The following is a 23,352-nucleotide window of genomic DNA, read 5'->3' on the forward strand; positions in this document are numbered from 1 at the left end:
CACTGCAACACAGGTTTGCACACGTTTGCATATATTCACACGTTCACATCCAAACAGCATCATGTGTTCTGAGGGAGAAATGATGAAAGTGAACAGTAAACCACACAGTCGGCTAAAGACTCTGAAACAGTGTGTTGTTCAGCTTCACTTACAATTGGACTGCAGCAGTTAGTGAACCCTGCAGACTTCCCCCAGCTAATATTGTTGACTCGATTTATGGCCACAGTGCCTCGCTCGGGCCAGTTGTGCAGGTGAAACTGTCCATCAGTCTACATGCACTTGTCAGTCACATACAGTTACTTTGTAGATAAATGCCATCGGCCATAATCAGGCACAGCCAGCATCATTTAGACGCTGTAATAATATGTGAGTCCATATCATTAACACCTGCTGGGCCCGGGGATATGGGAGGGCAGATTGAATGACTTGCATCTCAGGCTGCTGGCACTCTGTGCTCTCCCGTGTGCGCGTGCTGTGGTTGTGTGGGTGTACAAAAGTTTCCAGGTATAAATGGAACTTTCACACATGCATACATTGTGCGTTCTCCTCCATAAAAACATCCTTTAAAAAGTTGTTGTTGTTTTGTTTTTTTTCAGAATATGTGCTTATTTTGCACTTAGGTGGTTGTTTCACCGGCTGACAGATAATGATGTGTTTGTTTTCTTTTCAACTTTTACAATTCTTCCTACTTTCATCCCTAGCAGCACCTCTTTTGGCAGCTTTGCTGTCAACGTCTGAAAGGTGAAAGTACTGTGCAATGGAAACTTGAAAAATACCAGAAGGCTTACTTCCTGAGGTCTTGAGGGCTCAGGTGTTAGTAGTCAGCATGCATCACACACTTGTACACACACTAGCGCACGCGCGCGCGCACGCACACACACACACACACACACACACACACACACACACACACACACACACACACACACACACACACACACACACACACACACTTATACCCCACATCCTGATGTTACTGAATGCCAAAAGGGTTGTCTATTACTGCTGCTAAATAAGATACATAATCCACAACTTGTCTTGTAATTAATCTCCCCCTCTTACTTCTCACCTTACCCCATTCCTCACCTTTCACGTGCTCTCTCTGCTTTAAAATCCCTCATGGCTTCCTCTCTTCAAAAAGCTGCAATCAACACTGATGTTCTCCAAGACCCCTTTTCAAGTCATTAATCAGATTGGATTGTATTGCAGTGCCACGGGGGGCTGTTATAACTGATATTATTTTGACAGAAACACCGAACAAAGAGAATATTTGATTGAGAGTGATTGGACTGTAATGGTTAATTGAAGCAATTCCTCATCATGCCCCTTTGTCTTATCTCCACCTTTCTTCTCTTGCCCACGTCCTTTGGCACTGTCTGTTTCTCTTTGGCTGCATCCTTAAATCTGAGCTGAATGTGAATTGCGTCACTGTATCATCCTCTCCCTCACTCTATTCCTCTTCCTCTGTTTATTTCAAGGTCAATGCAACTCAGTCTAAATCACTTTTCTTTGATGATAAAAATCCAGTCCCGACTTTAGCCAAATGTCCGTCTCCCTCTGGAGTTGAGATTTATCTCAATTACTACTCCACCGGTGTGTCTGCCAGCTTCTAAACATAGTATGAGTGTGCCAGGTTCACCCAGGGAGAAACGGTAAATCTTTTGATGTCTTGTGAGTATCCATTGGCTATATGGAGGGGCTGTAAATTCCCTTAACACAGCACACAGCTTTATCCAGAACAGCAGGAAATCCAGATCCTGACAAGGAGAATGTGGACTAATCTACCGCCTTTTCAATAAACATAGCAAAATACTCTGAGCAACACAGACACTGATGGAAATCTTTTCAGCAATGTCAACCAATAACAGCTATCTTTCTTCATTGTTGTGCTTGTGCGAGGATAAATAAGTCAGTCTGGTCCTGCGTTTATTGTTACTGATAGATTGGCAGCTATTTAGAACCTGCTTGTGTGAATAAGCTCGTGTAAGTATGCATACTGAGGATGTCATAAAAGACAAAAAAAAGGGAAGGAAGGGATTTTGGGAGAGAGTCAATGGAACCAAAGTAGGCGAGAAGAAAAAGGAAAATCCAGAGACAGAGGGAGAGAGCAGAAATCAGTATTGAGAGAGAGTCTTGTCTGCCTCGTCATGTCCTTGTGCAGGATTTATGAGCTCTAAGATCAGGGACAGGTTTAGGGTGGAAGTGCTAGGAGGAGGAATGGATTGGAAAGTGAAAGGAAAGTAGGAGGAATATGAGCATGGTGCTACAGCAGGGAGAAAGTGCCAAATCTCAGGCCCTAAGTAGGCTCAGACTACGTTGCAGGTTGAGACATCCCTCCTGCATAATGCCAGGTGACAGGATAAGAAATGGCAAGGCCAAGAGGAACAGAAGGAAGGATAAAAAAAAATGGGCTGAACAGAGGAAAACAGAGCACAGACATTACGGGAGGGTCAGAGGTCATTGATTTGATCAGTAGCTGAAAGATACAGGGCAAGATACAAGGAGCGCGAAAACGAATAGAAAGCAAAGGACAAGAAGAAAAAAACAAGGAGAGGGGAAGAGGGAGCAAAAAGAGAACAGAAGAAGATCAGGTTAGGGAGAGGGGGTGTGTTAGGGCTGTGTGGGTGGTGTAATCTGTCTGTGTCAGAGGGATGATGAAGGGGCCATGAGGGAGAGCTCTGCAGTTCACCTTCTGGCCTCTGGAGGAAACACAGTGACCCTGGCCCTCCCCCTGCCCACCTCCTTTCTCCACCGCCACTCCACCTGCACGATTTATGACTCACAGGGTCAGTCCAGGGTTGCTCAGTCTGAGGACGTTTGTGAATCTAGTTGTGGTGGCACAGCGTTGTGTGTGTGTGTGTGTGTGTGTGTGTGTGTGTGTGTGTGTGTGTGTGTGTGTGTGTGTGTGTGTGTGTGTGTGTGTGTGTGTGTGTGCGTGCGCGTGCGTGTGCGCGTGTGCGTGTGTGTGATCGCGCACATGCTGAGCAAAATCACACGTAAGGAAAGCTATAGTTTGTCAGGGAGGATGAGACATTAGTGCTGCCTTGGGTAAAAAGGGCAGTTGTGATTTCTGTCCTGGGCTCAGACAGTGAACACAAACACATCACCACGTAATCCAGTCAGACAAGAGTTTGAAAGGAGACCGAGCGACAGAACCAGAAAACAATCAAGGGAAAATGGGAGCGGAAGACTGAATGAGAGAGGAGGCGGGGTGCTGTGTTGCATACTGATGGTGTCACCCCATTGTCCGTTTTTATCATGATATGCTTGTGCGTGGTCAGATCACTCATTGAATCTTTTAGAGAAGCTTGATTCTCTCGACAGGTAGTGCTGGAAACACTTAGTAAGCACATTATATGTAGACACGAAACAAAAACATATTATGAGAATATTACGTTGTGTTCTGGGAAATTCTGATGGGCCTTTTCCAGTATTTTAAAGCTGCTCTAAACAACGTTTTTTTTTATATGAAATGTCTTAATGTGTAAAAGGGGTCTGTAGTAGAAATGAACCCACACACACACTGGAATCATCACCCTGCAGTTCTCCTTGGCTCTGCTCTCTGAGGTGTGTTAGCATCTTTCATGTATCTAGTTTTGGTTTTCAGTTCTGTTCAGCTATGTTGTCAGACCCAGTGTCCATTAGAAAATCATACAACAAAAACAAGGTACAATACATATTTTATGAGCGGCAGTTTTAATGTTTTGGTTCACACTCACCGCTCTCACCAGTCTGGTTTCCAGTTGCAGCGGGCAACTTCTTTCCATAATAACTTTATGTATGCTGCCAAATAATTAAATTAATGCAGTATTAAAGGTCCAATATTGTATAAATTAATATTTTCTTTTTTTAAGCAGGTCTCGGTGCGATATGAATACTGTAAACGTGTCAAAATGCTCAGTCCAAAGAGAAATGCATGCAGCCTGCATTTAGCAACTGGGTAGTTTGAACATTTGTAAGTTTGTGATGTCACAAACTCAAGCTCATGTCACATGTCCACCCTCAGCATGGCCTACTGTCCAACCTTTTTATGTTGAAGGCAACAATGAGTGGTCATTCTGTTGCGGAGCTAGCAAGCTACTTGTCGAAAGAAAGTCTGTGGTTGGACTGGTGTCACTCAGGACTCTTCCAAACAGAACAGACAATACTTGATACCAGTGCTCCTTAAAGACTCGGACACAAAACAGCCTGTTGTTGTAGAGCTCCAGAAAGAAAAAAAGAGTATTTCTTCTTATGGGTATCAAGAATGCAAATAAAACAGTGTACAATTATTATTACTTTTTTTTTTTTAATTTTTAGACTGAACAAATAGCTAATTCATTGTGAAAGTAATTAACACATGGATATGAATTTGTTTATATCATCCCATGGCTCTGTGTGACATGTGTTTACTTTATGGATTCTATTATTTCAAACTGTACTGTATTTAGACCATTTAGTTTTGTAATTGATTGTGACTTAGTTCAATATAACCAGGCGTTGTTTCCTTAAAGTGCATGCTTCAGCTAAAAGGATACATAGATAAACCTGATGTGACTTAATGAGAAACAATGAAGTAACTGTATTTGTAAATGACACCACGTGCACTGGAGATTGCTGGTAGGAATACTAAAATGTGGCTTATTGTCGCGAATGCAAAGTGAAAGCAATCAGGGGGAATTGGTGGCATGTGGTTTGAGAGGTGAGGGTTGAGTCATGGAATATTACTGCAGAAGAGTCGAGTCAAAGGCCTACTGTCTGTATGGAGATGAGACAGGGTTGAAGGTCGCTCCTCATCCATAACAGATGATTCATAGTCTGCCCTGACCTTTAATACCTGGACTTACCTATCTGCCGCTCTCTCGACTCGCTCTCTACTGCGGAGCTCCGCTGCAAGGACAGTTCAAGTATATGCTGTTCATAGCAAAACACACTTGCCAAGCTTGTGTCCATATGTGCCGTGTAAATACAAAGACGCGCACGCAGGCGTTCACGTGTGTGTTTGAAGTGCAGATGCCCATTTATAATGCGCATCTGCACAAGCGTCAAATGTCAAAAGTTCACTGCGGCACCCTGCTCACATCTAATGTGACAAATAACTTCTTCCTCCAGTTGCATTGTTCTAATCCCTTTAGTGGGCTCAGGAATGGAAATATAATTACATTTCTGTGGTGCAGTGCCTTTGATAAGACAGCCGCTTGCTGAGCTGAATGTCTAACTGAGTTGGATGCCTCTCCGAAGCCCTCTCCACTTCACTTCCTTTCCTTCACCACTCCTCTCCATCTCCACTCTCTCTCTCTCTCTTAGACTCTCTTTTATGTTTTCTCCATTTCCCTTTTTGTTCTCTCACCCCCACTCACTCTCTCTGTCATCTCCAGAAGCTCATTCTGCCTCTCTCTCACCCGCCCAGGTATTGCAGTGGATAAAAGAGGTGTTGTCTACTTCGTTGATGGCACCACCATTCAGAAGATTAATGAGAGGGGTTTGCTCTCCACCGTGATTGGCTCAAACGGACTGATGTCGACTCAGCCGTTAAGCTGTGATGCACGCATGGACATCAGCCAGGTAAGTTAATAATGCTATGGAGTTGAAATGACGAGTAGAAAGCAGATGCCATGCTTTGCTCTGAAATATACTCCTGTTGTTTCCATAATCTGTCGAAAAATACGTCTTCTGCAGGACTTCTGTGGCGACTAATTAGAGTCATTAAATCCAAATGGCAATGAATCACAAAGTGTCTGTTTGTTGTTCTCTCACAGTCAGTGATTGTTTTGTCAATCCACATCACCCGGCTTCTTCTACAGAAACTTTTCTGTGACTCCCGAGAGGTGTGTGTGTGTGTGTGTGTGTGTGTGTGTGTGTGTGTGTGTGTGTGTGTGTGTGTGTGTGTGTGTGTGTGTGTGTGTGTGTGTGTTTATTGTGTGACAAAGAGTGTGGTAAGACCAAAGACAGCTACTGCACAGGTTTGATGAGCCAGCCTTCAGATCGCACTGTTAACTTATACCAGGCCTTTTAGAGCAGAGGATGAATTATAGATGAGCTGCTGGCTCTGTAGAAGGGTCTCTCCCCACACATCGGGATGCAAGCGCCCGTGTATGTGTGTGTACGTGTGTGTGTGAATATGCCTGTTCAGGCCAGATGAATTCCCAGAGGTGCTATTATATGTCTTTAAAGGAGCTCATGCTACGTTACAGCTCTCCTGTTGGTGCGTCATCACATTGAATCACGTTCATCCCCCATATGTGTTTGTTCTTTTAAACGCTCTGTGACCTCGACGTGCTGTCGGTATCGATGGAAACTCCTGTTGTACTGACTCTATGAACATCACTGTAGAAATGTTCATTGAACAGCAGTGTTGGCCCATTTTCTTTTTTCTTTTTTTTAAGTTATTCTAACTTTGAATTCCCCTCACTTTAATAAAAGTGGTACTGCAGATGTGGTGTTTTATACTACAAACATTGATACAGGAGGTACTTCCCTGTTTTGTTTTTTTTAACAATTCCACATAGCATTGGATATAAGCTCTTCACTATTGAAGCAACTCGTCCACATTGAAGTTAAGTTCCACTTAGAAAGGGGAAGCTAGCAAGCTCAGTTAACCAGCATCCACTCATAACTTGTAAACTCAATAGTTTAGCTTAGTAGAACTGGTTTACCATAATACTAGCACCTGCAGCAATCCGTAGTCCTTGAACCTCACACAGCCCTCTGCACATTGTATTGTGAAATGAAATGAAGTGAAATGAACCAAGAAATAGGGAACTAAGATGTGGAGTCATGGACAAACCTAAACAATGCCATTTCTCCAGCTGTAAAAAATTGTAGTTTTACATTTTACATTTCTATGACAATCAGAAGCATAACAAGTAATGGTGATGTCCAAATACACCGGTGGGAAGGTGAGGCGATAGAGTAAACTGTTACAAACACAATTTGACTTAGTTTAAAGAATAATAATTTATCAACAGTTATTGCAATGCTAAAGACTGTGATAGCTCTGGATACAACCTTTCACACTTATGGTTATTACGTATTGCCTATTTTATGCATTTGTATTTGTCTTTTTTTTGTAATAACCCAAAACCAAATGTGTTATTAAAATGAAATAGTCTATTATTTCTACCCATCACTTAGGCCTATTTAAGTCAGTTGATTTATCCTCAAAAGTTTCTGAAGGAGAAGGCATGCTGGGAAATGCTATATTCTTTGTTCAGTGACCTTGCTCCCTGTCATTTGTTACGATGACATAATGGCAGTTTTTCACAATGGTTCAAGCTTTTAGCAAGAATCTATTCAGCAAATGTACAAGAAGTGAACAGCATAGGCTAAATGTGATCTTAGAGAACACAAATACAAAAGAGCTCTATAAGTGCAAATATATAATGAAAATTATAATTGAAAATTTTGTTAATTCCACTTTTTATCAAAAAAATACACAAAACAAAAACAAACACAAACATGTATACACTTATTTATTAATATACAAATTTAATTTGATCTCATATAAGTTCTTGATTCAGCCCTGGCTCAGCTCTGTGAGCAGGTCAACTTAACTTCTAGAAGTGATCGCCTGTCATCGCTGCAAAGTTCAATATCATGAGCAGGAGAGTTTTGATGCATGTCCTCTTCGGCGAGGGACGTGGTGAGGTCTGCTTGATGAATCTCTTTGCTTCTTAAAATGGGATTTCAGAGTGAACCCCTCTTCTCTCTCTCATTTGACAGAGCCTATAATTGGACATGTCAGTGGCAATTTAACATGATCCATTTATTTACTAATCCATTCTCAGAGTCATCAATCACCTGATGCCTCCGACGCACCGCCTCATCTACATCGCGGCTGCAGCTCACAGTGTTTGGGTGTGTGAGATGGGCAGTGAGGTGGGTGGCTGTATGCTAGTGTCAGTCTGCCTGGCTTTGACCCCCACAGTGTTAGTGGACAGGGTGTGCTATTTGAGCAGGCAGCGATCATGGTTATTGGATGACATTTGGAACAGTGCCGAAGCGAGCCGGTGTGAGTCTTGAATAAACACGGGGAAGGCTCCCTGCCCGCCGCTGACCTTTGCATGAACAGGGAGGGTCAGGAGGCCTAATACTATGTTATTAAGGAGATATTATTTCTATCACCTGTAACTGACTTTTGTGGACAATCGCCTCCAAGGCTTTCCTGCTCTTTTGTTCTCACTTTTCATAGAAATACAGTAACTGAATGTATGGTATGTGTTTGCGTACGTTTGTGTGTGTGCGTCACTTCACAGGTGCGTCTGGAGTGGCCAACAGACCTGGCCATCAACCCGCTGGACAACTCCCTCTACATCCTGGACAACAATATTGTCCTACAGGTAGAGAACCACATATAAAACACGTGTTTGCCAGAAAATCAATTCTCATCCTGTTTCATATTTAGTCATGTGCTTTTTTTGAGAGACACTAAGATGATACAGTGTGGAGCAGAGGAAGAGAGAGTAATGAATTATTTCTTACAAATTGCAGTGCTGTCACTTCGGGTGAATTTAGAGTGAAGCTGCTCACATTAAAGAAAAGCAAAGGAGACACCTTGTTTTATAAAATAACATGCTATCACTGGTCTCGGCAGGAGTTTTTTAAGAAAATATCACTCGTTTTTTTCTCCAAAAATGTATGACTTGCCTGTTTGAACATGTATCTTATAAAAAATTCAGTCAGAAGACGAGGCAGGCTCGAGGTTGGTGATGTTAGATATCCTGGATCAACAGAAGTTATTGCCAGTGGCAGAGTCTGTTGATCCACTGTAACTGTTTACATTCCGGCTTACGTAGATACTAAATGACAGCGTGTTTCTTCAGGTGTCAGAAAACCTTCAGGTGCGTATCGTGGCAGGACGTCCCATCCACTGCCAGGTGCCAGGTATTGACCACCACCTGGTGAGCCGGGCAGCGGTGCGCGCCACCCTGGAGGCTGCCAAGGCCATCGCCCTGTCCCACCTAGGGACGCTGTTCATCGCTGAGACTGATGAGAGGCGAATCAACCGCATCCAACAGGTCACTAAAAATATCACACATGCTCTGAATGGCAGCTGTCAATCATACACTCTAATGTCATTAAAATCCAGCTCTGTTACCCATGTCATATTTTATAAATTTTCACCAAAATTACAAAAGATTTACTCATCCAGAGTCTTGATTATTGGCTATTTTAATGTAGCCATTGACTCATTGCACCTCTTATATACTGCTACACCATCAAAAATCGGCAGCTGCATGCGTCTTGCTAAATTCACGACAGACGCCCTAAAGCCCCTGTGAATGATCACACAGCACAGGTCCATGCAAGAATGTTTTCTACATCTCTAGCAGAGAACAGGAAAAAACAGCTCAGCTGAAGTTAAAACCAGCAATCCATCTGGCCTTATGACACTAATTTACCATCTAACATGTTGTATCATGTGTCCCTCTGTGGTCCGGGTATCTGCACAACAGATGCTGTACAGCAAGGCAATGTCCAGAATCTGTTTCTTTTACGTGGACGTACAAAACTGTAATGCAGCCAAACAAAAATAATCCAACGGTCTGTTTTCATTTTCAGGAAACAATTTGTTTTTCCTCGATTAACTCTATTAGCTAGCAGCATGCTATCACAGGACTGCAGCATTTTGGCACCAGCTCCACAAAGATACTGCCTGCTGGACTCAATCAATACTGCCTTTGTGGTCTGCAGCACCATGCTGGGTCCATGTGGAGGCAGACAGGAACATAAAATGCCTTTTTGATGCGGGCCAGCCATGTTGAATAGAGCAATGAATTTTTTTTTTTTACTGTATTTGTCACACCCATGTTATGTTGCAGGCTTTTATTTGTCAAGCGTCAGGATCATTTAGACAGAAAGTCAAACTAGTAGTAAAAAGATCCAACTGTCGACATTTATGAAGGTTGCTGCTCACTCACCAACAGGTTTGAGAGTGAACGACACTGTTTTATGACACTGAACCATCAAACAAAATGAATAATGATGTGCTTTGAGATGTGTGATGGTGATGTGTTGAGATTTTCTCAATAGTTTCTGATGTGCAATCAACACATTAAAAAAGCAGTCAGGCTGAAGCAGATACAAAGTGATGCAGGAGAAACTAAATTATTATTATTATTATTTCAAATGACAAATTAAGTGCTACATTTCGTCTTCAGTGGCTGACACCAGCTGCATCTTGTACTGGTGAACCAACACAGTAAGCCCCATTAAAAGAGAACGTGCTTTGGCTGCAATAAGTATTTAGGCGATGTTTTGGCACTGCCTGCTGCTCTCGTGGTCCAGGCACGTCTGTCCGTCACATAGACGCAGAACATTTGGCCAGAATATCAAGGACGACACATGCATAACCAATAAGTGTTATTGAATATGCGTAGCATTGGAGCTTTGGGGTGCATTAAAATCACAATCATTGTCTGAAATTAGCTCCGTTGTGGCTGTTTGTTTTCAATTTTCTAATTAGGGGCAAATTGCAAGAAGTGGTTTTCTGCGAAGCCGGCATATTGTTATAGCATTGTGAAGAACTTTGTTATTATTTTAAATTAAAGGCTCTGCTCTCTATACTTCACCACCTCTGGAAATGAGTGTTTGTTTTTTGTCCACCTGCTGGGCACACAAAACTGATGAGGACAGCTCTACAGGAGAAACATGGAGGACAGACAGGGTCAAGGTGATGAAATGTTTTTATCCTTCGCCCTGAAGAATGTCTCTCCTCTGAGATGCTTGATAAATACAGATTTCAGAGAAGTAGTTCAACATTTTGGGGAAACATGCCAAGAGTTAGACGAGGAGATCGATGCTACTCTCATGTGTGTAAATTAATGATGAAGCTACATCCTGCAGCTGGTTAGCTTAGCACAAAGACTGGAAACAGGGAGAAACAGCTAACCCAGCTCGGTTTAAAGAAAGTCTGCTCCCCCGCACGTGTAAATCTTTAACTTGTGTTCACACTTTTACAGATATACAGATAACATATTAATTATTGCGTTTTAGAGGCACCACATAGACACGAAACTGGTATAAGTTTACTCCAACTCGGAGTGAAAACCAATAAACAGCACAGCTGCATCAAAATGAATAAATACAAATTAAAAAAAAAAAAACTCAAATGAACTTTCCCTGAGGGATAATAAAGTTTTTAAAAATTAGAAATTAAATATATCATCTTCCCCAATTATCCTCCAGCAATGCATGCACCTTGTGGGGCAGTTAAGAGACATCATCCTCCCAAGATTAATCCAAACTGTTGGTGTAGCAGTTTTCACCTTCATTTATAGTCCTCCCCATCAGGACAATCAGTTTAATTCGTTTGGAGAGCCAAATTTAACATTACGAATGTTTGTCAAATCAGGCATCAAATACGCATTTAAGCCAAACAGGGAATGTTCTCCTGCACTGAAGATACATAGCGCCTTTTTTTTTTTTTTTTTTTTTCTCAATTCAGTTTTTAAAAAGATGTGATCTCATCTGAGGTATTTTTGGTGGACTGCCTGAAATGTTGCCATCATTTTCCACTTATTTCATTTCATTATCATTAATCTGCATTTTCAGCTCATGTTTTTATGAAATGTCAACACTATCTTGTTTATCAGAGAGATGGGACGTAACAAATGTTGAACATTATCTTCAGTACAACAATGATCTCTTACAACATGTTGTAGCCGTGTCTGACGTGTCCTTTTTTTTTTTTTTAAACAAAAAAAACTCTGCAGGTGTCAACCAACGGCGAGATATCAGTTATCTCTGGAGCCCCCACGGACTGTGATTGTAAGATAGACCCCAACTGTGACTGCTTCTCTGGTGGGTCATCAGGCACACACACACACACACACACACACACACGGATTCACACACTTGTTATGTGAGTGCAGGATTAAGTAATGGGAGAGTATTAGATTATGTCTAATAGGATTACAGGACTAAAAACATCTAACAGCATTTAAAATGATTTCCGACTATATCACACTCAGCTTGCTTCAAAAGTATATTTAGAGGAAATAAAAACCGGAGCATTTTAAGAACTTACACGATCTGATGCATGTCAGTATGTCTTGATCTGGAGTCAGTAAATCTGGCTTCCCGTGTGTCCCTGCTGGCCACTAATTTTATTAGCAGTAGAGAATAATTAGCTCCCTCTTGTCCGTCTCTGGCACTGTTTCCTTTTCTACTATCTGCATTTCAGTTTATTAAGTCAGATGGAATCTTAATGTGTAAGGGCTGCTTTGACTCTCCTTGAAATATAATAAAACAATTTTGATAATGACATTCAGGTAAAAGATGACAATATACGGGTAAGAAAAGACCATCTATCATGTCACAATGGAGAAGCAGGTGAATGTACTGTATGTGTGTTGGATGTACAGAAAATGCTTGTGTACGGGGCGATGTATTTCTATTCAGAGGGACGCTCCTTCTTTGCAGAAACCTTCAGTTACATTTCAGTGGGAACCAGATCGAGAGAAACCTTTCAAATCCATTCAAATTACAGCTGGTGGAAGAAAAAGCTCCCTTCTAGCCGCTGAATGTTTTAACCGGTTGGTGTATCATGGAGGGGCACCTGAAATGTAATAAAGGGAAGTGGGAAAGGACCAAACAAACAAGCAGATGTTCTTTTGACAGTTAGGCCATGCTTTCATTGTAAGTGTCAGAGGATGCGATTTTATCATTTAATTCTGCTCATAAAAAATCAGTCTCTTTTCTATTCAAAATGGAGGGAAGTGTCTCTCCCATGCCACAAGCCAATGGGCTGTAACCATCCCTATTTCTTGGGTTGTACTTTGCATATTTTCAATCATGTCTCGCTGTTAACAGATGATTACTCTCTTCGGAGGCTTTCCGTTTCCATCCCTTCGTCGTAAACACTCACACAGTGTCTTTGAACATGCACACACGTGTGAGCACACAGCCAGCGGACATGAACACATACACACTGGCACAAAAGCATACACACATAATGTGTGTGCTGTCGAGAGATAAACTGCCACCCTGCTGTCTGTACAGACCCATCAGAGGCCCCGGGCCTACTGCTGACAGCATCTAAAGGGCCTCACCCGACTATTATCCCGCTGCGCTACCAAAGACATCTGGATGCATTCAGTCGCCTACTACCACTGTCTGATAAGGCCGAGGTCACTATCAAGGTGGTTGTATCCACTCCATTGCCAAGCCATGGTATCCCAACAAGTCCAAGTCCTGAGCCAAACTGATAACCGTTTAAGCGGCTCCATGGGAACTTCTCATAGTTTGCAAACCTTTTCTGTACCAGTTGGGATTCTGTCTTTCACTAAGGAATGATTTTATATTCTTCAGTGTGTTTACAACTGAAGGTGCTTTCAGTGTTGCTATTTTGTTGATAACAATTTGTCCTCACTAAAATAATGTCTTCTTGTGTTTCATGTCAGGAGATGGAGGCTACGCCCGTGATGCTCGTCTCAAAGCTCCCTCCTCTCTGACAGTGGCCCCCAATGGCACCTTGTATATTGCTGATCTGGGCAACATCCGGATCAGAGCGGTCAGTCCGAACCAGCCTCAGCCCAGCCCAGTCGGACTAGTGGAGATCAGCTCCCCTCTGGACCAGGAGCTCTATCTCTTCAGCCAGGTGCACACTGCCTACACTACATTTATAAAACATGCATATTTGTGTCTACGGTATCTGCATAGCAGATTACTACATTTTAGTTAACGTCAGAACCAGGAGAAGACCTTTGTGCTTTTTTGTGAATGTCATTATTGTCCCAGTAGACACAAATTTAAACTGATTTAATGTAATTTTATGCTCTTTCAAGTTCAAACTTAGTCAAGTTATAACTAAACTTTTTCTTCAGATTTATACATTACTAAATTAAATTGGGTTTTGCTATGTACACTAGTTCTTACATAGATATTAGTTGTTATCATTATTATCACCCAGTAACTGCCTGCTGGAATTAGAATCTAAAACAACTGACAAAGCTAACAGCAGCTTGCTGACATGCCACATTTAGAACCAAGAGTCTGCATATCTCTTCTTAAACTTTAATAATGATATCAAATGGGAGGACCTCGCTCAGGCTGTGTGTGTGTGTGTGTGTGTGTGTGTGTGTGTGTGTGTGTGTGTGGGTGTGGGTGGGTGTGGGTGTGGGTGTGGGTGTGTGTGGGTGTGGGTGTGTGTGTGTGTGTGTGTGTGTGTGTGTGGTGAATGGGAAACATTAGTGCTTGGTAGATCACGGAGGTGAAAAGCTCCCGTATAAATACAGAGCATTTAAGTTACATTTCACAAAATATGTATTTCTTAAATAACTAAATACAATGCTGATAATGCTGAATGACTGAATGATAAAATAATGTGACCTAGGTTTGCTTAATCCAATAATTCATCACACATTCTAAAGTGTAATAATACTACTTAGTCTGAAACACATGCATTTCTTCTTATATGTATATATTGATTAAAATAAAGTCAGAATTAGTAATTAAAGTTAATGTATTTTTGCCTCCCTAACATTGCTATTTTTTTTTAAAAGTTATGCAGCATCTTGTAATACTACAATGATTTCATGTTTGTATAGTTAATTGTTTTTGAAATCTTTTTGTCTTTATGATGCAGTCCAATTTAGTAAATCACTAGTCTGAAACTAACTCATAATTACTGAGAACTTTTCACACAAAATTAGATGTACAGATATCTAATGCAGCTGAATCCTGAACACTACCCCTCTCCTCTTCTCCATGCCAGAACGGCTCCCACATGTACACCAAACACCTGATCACCGGCCACTACCTGTACAACTTCACTTACGGCACAGACGGCCAGCTGTCGGGGCTGACGTGTCGCGACGGCCATGGACTCCAGGTGAGGAGAGACGCCCACGGAGTGCCTTTGTGGCTGGCGCTCCCTGGCGGACAGGTGTACTGGCTGTCCCTCAGCAACAGCGGAACGCTGAGGAAGGTGTCCGCCCAAGGCCATGACATCGCCCACATCACTTACCATGGCAACACAGGTCTCCTAGCAACTAAGAGTGATGAGAACAGCTGGACCACTGTTTATGAGTACGTTTACAGTTTTTCAGTTGCTTGTTGTGCTCTCATTTTTCTTTCTTTCTGTCCTTTTTATTTATTTTTTATTTTTCCCACTAGTTTCTTCTGTTGCTTGACTGAATGTTCATGTCGACATTGCTTCGCCTGAATGTGCAAGTGTATTAATGTGACAGAGCTTACGTCGGCGGTGTGAAATGTGAGTGCCATCTGGTGGTGACTCCCGCATCACCTACGCTGTAGAAAGATGGGGGGACTCTTTTGGTTTTCTTTTGAATATTTGCTTAAGTGACTGAAGGATGTCACTGCTGCACTTTGATCACATACATGTTTACTATCACACATTCAGTGTGGTACACACACTAAAGTACATCTGTCTGAATTATTCACCACTGCCAGCCTGGTCCCTGTCTCAGATTCCACAGCTGGATAATTACACATATAAATCATAGTTGACACGTAGTCTGTGCCAGTGTTTGTGCATGGAGGGGGAAAACAGAGGGCCGGGGAGTATAGGAAGGTGTGTCTGTGTGCTTGCGCGTGTTTGTGTGCCACTGTGTTCATTATTTGTCCGAGGGCGACAGTTGTCTGTGTGTGTTTGTGCTTATACATCAGCGCCTCTGTGTTTACTCTCCAAGGTACAACAGCGAGGGTCGAGTGACCAACATCACCTTACCCACGGGTGAGGTGAGTGGTTTCCATGGCAACCTGGAGCGCTGGTCTCGAGTGGAGTTCGAGGCGTCCAACCGTGAGAACTTTGTCACCAGCACCAACTTGTCGGCCAGCGACACCATCTACACGTTCAGACAAGGTACAGCATCACGACGAGTTGTGTGTGTTCGTGTGTGCGTGTGCGTGTCCGTGTGCGTGCGCGCGCGTGTGTGTGTGTGTGTGTGCGTGTGTGTTTTTTACTCATCATAGTTCAAGAGGAACATTAGTAAATTGTAGGAGGACAAAGGAGTTTAAACGGCCAAATACGGGGGCACAGATGTAACCATTACGTACTTAATGGCTGAAACACAGGAGCGAGTATAGCTTCTCACCATGCATCCACCCACATCTAGTTCACCACCAACATGCCGCAAGGCCGTTTATGACTCATCTTGGGGGCGCTAAACCATGGGCAACATACACAGCTGTATAAGGAGGGCAGAGCGTAAGGTTATAGTGATGTTTAAACATTTATCACTGGCAAACTGCAATAACGTGGCCGTTATTCTGCTAAGGTCAGACACTCTGACCTGTGTTTCTCTTATTTGCCGCTTTCATCCGCTGCACTGGATGTATGCGCTGGAGATTTACAGCTTTGAAAAATGATTTATCCCCTTCTATAAATAAATGACTTATGGATCTCATACAGTATGACCTTTTTACATAACCAAACTGGTAGGCAGTAAAAATATAAATAATAATAAGATAGTGCTGTGTATTTCTTTTTCTTTTATTTACAACTAAAAGAGACAGATCTAACTGTCTTGTGAAATTTCTTAATGACTTTGAGGGGAAAAATGGAAAAGAGGGCAGAGATGACAAGAGGAGAAAATGAGAGTGGAGTGGAGAAGCCACTCATGGGAGCAGTTTCTTCTCATGTCATCCCTTTAATTGCTTTCTAGCAGTTGTCACAATGACAGGACTGCAGGGAAGGAAAAGCTGCTCCAACACACACAAACAGACTTGCACGGACACGGGCGGTTCCACAGTATGACAGAGCTGCCAGGGAAAAGTTGAAATGACCCCCTATTTTAGAGTGCCCCTCTACTTCCACCACCCACAACTTCACTGTGTCTTTGCCTGCCTCTGACGCAACAATAATCATATGTGCAGAAAGAGGTTTTACAGCGGTGGAAGGAATCAAGCTTATATCCAGGTTATTATTAGCTCCATTCACCTTTTATGATTAAAATATAATTGTATGGTTATTTTCTTTATTAATTGTGTTTTAGAAATGGTAGAGACATGAGACAGAGTGAAAATGACATGTATACATTTTTTATGTAATATTACTCAGCACAAAAGAAGTGAAAGGACTGTTTCCGAGAAACCTTTGCAATGTGTGAAAAACCAAGCACCCCTCCCTGAATCCCCCCTCCCCCGACATACACAGACATATACTCCCACCACCACTTTTTTTTTCGCCTCCCTCCTTCGTCTCTCTCTCATCCTCTTTTCATCGCCCCCTCTCTCACTATCTGTCCATCTGTTTCTTTTCCTTCTTTCCCGCTCTCTTTTTCAATAGATCATATTTTTCTGAAGATACACTACGGCTATAATGTTGAGAAAATGTGTAAAGACCAGTGATTTATGCAATTAACCAGACGTCGCATTCATGTAGTCTGCTGCTGTATACCATTGATTTTTCTCAAGGCTGTTTTCTGAGACACTGACTGATGTTTTTTCACACTTCTTTTCAACCGTTGCTGCATATTTGCATTCTTGCATGTGTGGTTTTGTGTGTATGTGTCAACGACCCGCGTTTGACAAACAATCGACACCCTCAGACCACGCGCAGAGCTCATACAGAGTCAGCGCCGATGGGTCATTCCTGGTGTTGTTGGCGAGCGGGATGGAGCTGTCGCTGAGCACGGAGCCTCTCCTCCCGGGAGGCCTCGGGGGAGGAGTCAGTCCCACAGCCAGCCGCTGTAACATCAGCCTGCCTGGAGACCACGCCCCCAGCCTGATAGAGTGGCGGCAGAGGAAGGAGCAGAGCAAGACCAACTACAGCACTTATGAACGCCGTCTTAGGGTAAAACATCTACAGCTTAGTCCTCAGATAACTGATTATAACGAAAAATCAAGTTCTACACGGCGTCAGTATGCGTTAACAGCAGGTTGAAAACATCCCACCAAATATCGTGGAATCCTGTATGAAGAGATCAAATAATCAACTCAGCCAGTTACGTTGTACAAGCTGGCCTTTAACCACGGTGAAACAAAATGTGACTTTTCTAACTGCACTGTTCAGTGAAACTGTACAGCAGTTAATGTTGCGCAAGGTGTTGCATGTTTTGAGTGACTGTTGACGTCACTGGGAGTGAGCTGATAGATCAAATGACTAGGAACCTGCTAGCTGTACTTTCCACAGCCGCATGAAACACATATTCTCTTTTGCCTCGGCACTAAAGCACAAACAGAATATTTCATAAGAAAGGCACATTTTATCTGATGTGCACTAATTAATTAGCAGTCCCCAGGACTCGCTTCTCCACTTGTTCACCAGGCAATTGATTGTTATTATGCAGGCCCGGTTTGCTCTAAATGTCACAATTAATTTATCTAAACTAATGAAATCTCTGCTTGTCGCAGACATGCCACTTCATTTATATTTGCATGCATGTGGCTTCATTCAGAATTTATGATGATTATGAAGCAGTAAAATTAAAAAGTTTTATTTTGCTCTCCTCCCTCAAGCTGACATTTTACTGATTTTTCCTTCAGGCACATAACAGGAACCTGCTGTCCATCGACTTCGATCAGAGCACCAGAGTGGGGAAGATCTACGATGACCACAGGAAGTTCACCCTCCACATCCAGTATGACCCGCTGGGTCGGCCAGTCGTGTGGTCTCCCAGCAGCAAATACACTGAAGTTAACATCAGCTACTCTGGTGGAGGACTGTTGTCCGCCATTCACCGTGGAGAGTGGTCTGAGCGGCTGGAGTACGAAAATGACAGGGTGGTGTCAAGAGCCTGGGTCAACGGCAAGATCTGGAGCTACACATACGCAGACAGAGTACGATAATTCAGAGACAATATGTTCAAAGGGGGATGTGATAGACAGTTTCTGACTGTTTCGTGCTGAAATTTGTTTGATGGCTTCATCACTGCTGTTTATTTTAATTTTTGCTCTTCGCAGAAATCACATCTGCACTTCCTTTGCCTCCTGCTTTAAAGCTATTACACTTATCTGAAACCAAAACAAAGACTTCTAGCATGGGAAGAGTTTCTGTTGTGGAAAATGAAAGTAATAACTGAAAGCAAATTAAAATCATTTACAGTATTATAGTACCAACAATGTTTTTTTAATTTAATTTATTTTAACTAAGTATACCCATCTTACAGTGTCTGCAGAGTGAATATTCGGCCCGCTATCATGGTTGTGCAGACGATCTGCAGTCCTGTCTGCAGGACTACAACAATGCAAAGCTTTGAAAGCAGTGAAATGCAGTCTGTGTGTTTTTTGTGATGGATTAAATAACTCAAGGAGCTTTCAGGGCTATCTCACTTGATTTTCTTCACAGAGAGGTGAAAAGAAAACAGCAGTTTCCTGAAAGAGGGTTTTACAGTAAACACTCGCCATGCCTCGACAAATGGTTCGAAGTAATGCACAGCTTCTGTAATTTGTAATAAAAAGGACTAAAACACCGTGGGTGACAAAGCTGAAAGCTACCAGAAGGTATAATTTCCGTCCTTGAAATTAATTGAAATATTTAATGAAATGATATTCAGCCTGAAATATATTTAGTCTCAAGGTTTTTGGTCTAAGACAAAATTAGAGTGTAAATGAGCTTATATTACGGAACCATTGAGAAATTAATAACACCTGCATATATTATTAATACATTAATATTATACCTTACAGTTAAATCGAAATATTAAAAAGAACATTGTTATACTGCAGTTGGAACAGTTCAAATCGGTGCACGGCTATAAGCACAGGTTTTTAAATCTCGTCAGACAAGAAAAAAAAAGTCTTAATAATTTGCTGTAAACAAAATTGTTGACATCTGAACTTCCAATTATGGTGATTCTTTAAAATATATTTTATGGACATGTATGTTTAAGAATTAAGTAGCTTTCAATAAATGAAAAGAAGTGGTCCTCAAACTAAAACCAAGGTTGCTTTTGTTCAACAGACATTTTAGAGAGAGAGTTTTATCTAAAGGACCTTGGAATTAAAAAATTTTAAAAATGCCCAGACAGAAAGAAAAACCTGTCAAACCACTGAGTTGCAGTGCATCTGTAACTCTGCACGTCTGTCTGTGTTCTTGCAGTCCATCATGCTGCTACTGCATAGCCAGCGGCGCTACGTGTTCGAATACGACCAAACGGACCGTCTGGTTGCCGTGACAATGCCCAGCATGGTGAGACACACCCTGCAGTCGCTGCTGTCCATCGGCTACTACAGAAACATCTACACTCCTCCAGACAGCCAGGCCTCCTTCATGCAGGACTACATGCTCGACGGGCGGCTGATGAGGACGCAGTACTTGGGAACAGGACGCAGTGTCATCTACAGGTAGGACACGCATCACGGGAATATCCCCGACTGTTGCAACGCAGTATGGAAGAGGTGACTGTGGCAATACCGGTGGCATGATTCAGATTAAACTTGGAGGCATTATGCATCTTGGCACTATAGTCAGCCATATAAAAACATAACACTGATTGGCTTGATGAAGGTGCTATAATCAAAGTCTAATCTTAAAATTTTAAAGCCCTATTACACCAAGTCTAGCTGACACTTAACTGCACTAGACACAGCCAGCTGTCCTTACAAATTACACTGATTGGACTAATGGGGGAGACTGATTAAAGGTCAAGTTTTTTATCATCAGACTATGTCAGACACCACTGATCTGATTTTGATGAAAGTTGGAGGACCAATTCTGGCATTTTTTTAATACTCATTGGCTTGATGAGGACACTATAATAAATGGTCCCATTTTCAAGGTTTGAAAGACCATAACTGCCACAGCAGCTGGTTGGATTTTGATGAAATATTGAAGGATGATGCAACTTGTTCCTCGGTGGCCCAAGGGATCCTTTGTATTATTCATGTGGCATAGCATGTTTACTTATATTGAAAATGAAATGTATTCCACTGTACTTAAAAAAAAAAAAGAAAAATGTTTTTTATTCCACATTTCATGGTTTACTAATTTATCATCGGATCTGTAAATTGTAATTTTTCATTTTACTCTTTTTTTGTTTTTCTAGGTATACACCAGCAGCGCGGCTCTCCGAGGTGGTTTATGACTCCACCCTGGTGACCTTCACTTACGACGAGGCCTCTGGCACTGTCAAGACCATTCATCTCACCCATAACGGCTTCATAAGCTCCATCCGATACAGACAGACAGGTACATGTACATATGTACTCACTGCGAATACGAGCCTAACAGTCACAAATTGAAATATTTACAATGTGCAAAGAGTCACCTTAAAACAGATCATTCAAAAGGACCTGCATGATCATGAATCTCAAACTCATAAAGCATCTGCAGTATGAAGGGGGACTAAAGGATTCTGCATTTCATGCCAGATTTTATGAGTGGTAGCAAACTTTGTAGTCTGGCTTTGAGTCAGATGTGAAGCTATTTCATCTGAGACTTACGCTGTCACGGTTTGAAACGTGAATCGGCCCGAGCTTGTTAAATAGGAAACAGAAGACTGTGGTCTACCACAGCTGTAAATACGAGACCACTGCCAGGGCTCTGAATCTCCATCTCTTCCTCCACCTCCGCAACTACGCAGCTTGATCAAAGTAAACAAGTGAACATATGAATATGAGCGGACATGTAGGGGGGCTAGGTGTGAATATACTAGAGTTGTGTTGCATGCCTGTGTGTCAACACTTATCTATGTTCATGTTCCCATCAGTGCTTGTTTGTGTGAGAGTAAATAATGAAATCTTAGCTGAGGCTATGATGTGTAACTCAAAATAATGAAACAGTTGTTTCACTTCTGATACAGAAAATTGATAGTGGTAGTACTACTGGATAATAGCATGACCATCAATAGGACTCCTTAGCTGTGGCAGCAGGTATAGCATGTCAGGATATACTTGTATATATTTGTATATACAGTACAATTCAGCAATTCCCATAAGTTACCGAGTATCCAGGGTCATTGAGAGCACTCTCATCTCTGCTACTGGTTCATTTCCCATGGCTTTGTGATAGGCTTGCCATGATCAGGTGTCACTAATCTGTGAGGTGCAGCTGTATGTATGTGTGTGTGTGTGTGTGTGTGTGTGTGTGTGTGTGTGTGTGTGTGTGTGTGTGTGTGTGTGTGTGTGTGTGTGTGTGTGTGTGTGTGTGTGTATTTATCGCTTTGCCCTCGCTGTGAATAGACTCTCACCTTCCTTTAACTGATCTCATTTCAGCAGAACAAACGAAGCCTTGCAGAGAGCAGAGATAGTAGTAATTGTCCCTTGAGAGCAGACAAGGAAAAGTAAGGCACCAAAAAAAAAGAGACATATAGAGAGGTAGGCGAATGAGAAAAGGAACAGAAAACGGAGAGGGAAAGATGACAGCTTGGGGAAGTGACAGCTCGAGAAGCGAGACGAACAGACCGCAAGTTCCCTAGGGCTGTAGGAAAGCCTCCACCTCACTCTCAGTGCTTCTGCCATTTTCCCATTAGCGCAGGTTTAGAAACAACATTCCACAGAAAATAAAAATAGAAGCTGTAACGCTGATCCAGTTCTCTACAGTCTCCAAAGCGAGACACTTAGTCATTTTAACTGCAATCAGAGTCATCTCAAATAGCAGCATAATGGTGTTTCATTAGCAGGCCTTTTTCCAAATGGAGGACGGGATGTAGTAGCGAGCGGCAGAGGTGATGAATGGTGTTGTTAAAGTTGATGTTCTGACATTAAGGAGCACATTGGCCCATCATGGCTATTGTCTTTAGATTTCATTATCTCTCCATATTAAAGGTCACCACTGGAAATGCCATAGAGGTGTGGGGATAGTTAAGATTGAATGGATTGCACTACGTGTGTCAGTGTTAATGATGTTAGATTAGTCCTTGATTTGAATTAATTAGGCAGGCTTGGACGGGAAGTGTGATGGCCAATTGTAAGGGCTGTTCGCCCAATGCTCGTGTTTAGTTCAAGTACATTCTAATGTATGTTTTTGACAGAATGTCAGTGAATTTCTCACACGAATCCCTTCTGATTCCTCTGCACAGGTCCCCTGACAAGTCGGCAAATCTTCCGCTTCAGTGAGGAAGGCTTGGTCAACGCCAGATTTGACTACAGTTATAACAACTTTAAAGTCACTAGCATGCAGGCGGTCATCAACGAGACCCCCCTGCCCATCGATCTGTACCGTTATGTTGACGTGTCAGGACGGGTCGAGCAGTTTGGCAAGTTCAGCGTCATCTTCTATGACCTCAACCAGGTAGGCAGCCAGCAACTTAATTATGACACACGAATAATGATACCCAGTAGTAGCTATAATGAGGTCTTAAACCTTCACTAATCAATATTTTTACATGAACAAAGTGGTCGCCCCAGGTGAAAAACACACAGATAACCATAATCTGACTCTGCAGGTCCTCCCAACTCGGTGGAGCCTTTTAGTGCCTTTCAGCTCATTGTTTTGGTTTTATGTCCCGCAACTTTACTGTTTGGTTT

At 42.2% G+C, this 23,352-nt stretch overlaps 1 protein-coding gene across 1 annotated transcript in view; it reads left to right on the forward strand.

The window, feature by feature from the left end:
• Nucleotides 1-23,352, forward strand: part of tenm1 (teneurin transmembrane protein 1) — a 170,528-nt gene that overhangs the window by 140,894 nt on the left and 6,282 nt on the right. The window contains exons 23-34 of the mRNA XM_069171293.1: nt 5,390-5,544; nt 8,235-8,318; nt 8,802-8,996; nt 11,694-11,781; nt 13,383-13,579; nt 14,696-15,009; nt 15,633-15,805; nt 17,493-17,737; nt 18,430-18,723; nt 19,985-20,229; nt 20,931-21,073; nt 22,905-23,116. Coding sequence (XP_069027394.1) covers nt 5,390-5,544; nt 8,235-8,318; nt 8,802-8,996; nt 11,694-11,781; nt 13,383-13,579; nt 14,696-15,009; nt 15,633-15,805; nt 17,493-17,737; nt 18,430-18,723; nt 19,985-20,229; nt 20,931-21,073; nt 22,905-23,116 — 2,345 coding nt within the window. The remainder of the gene's footprint in view (nt 1-5,389; nt 5,545-8,234; nt 8,319-8,801; nt 8,997-11,693; nt 11,782-13,382; nt 13,580-14,695; nt 15,010-15,632; nt 15,806-17,492; nt 17,738-18,429; nt 18,724-19,984; nt 20,230-20,930; nt 21,074-22,904; nt 23,117-23,352) is intronic.

The sequence above is a fragment of the Embiotoca jacksoni genome, unplaced genomic scaffold, assembly GCF_022577435.1.
Source record: "Embiotoca jacksoni isolate LCO1_2020_lvr unplaced genomic scaffold, fEmbJac1.0.p SCAF_5, whole genome shotgun sequence".
NCBI lineage: Eukaryota > Metazoa > Chordata > Actinopteri > Embiotocidae > Embiotoca > Embiotoca jacksoni.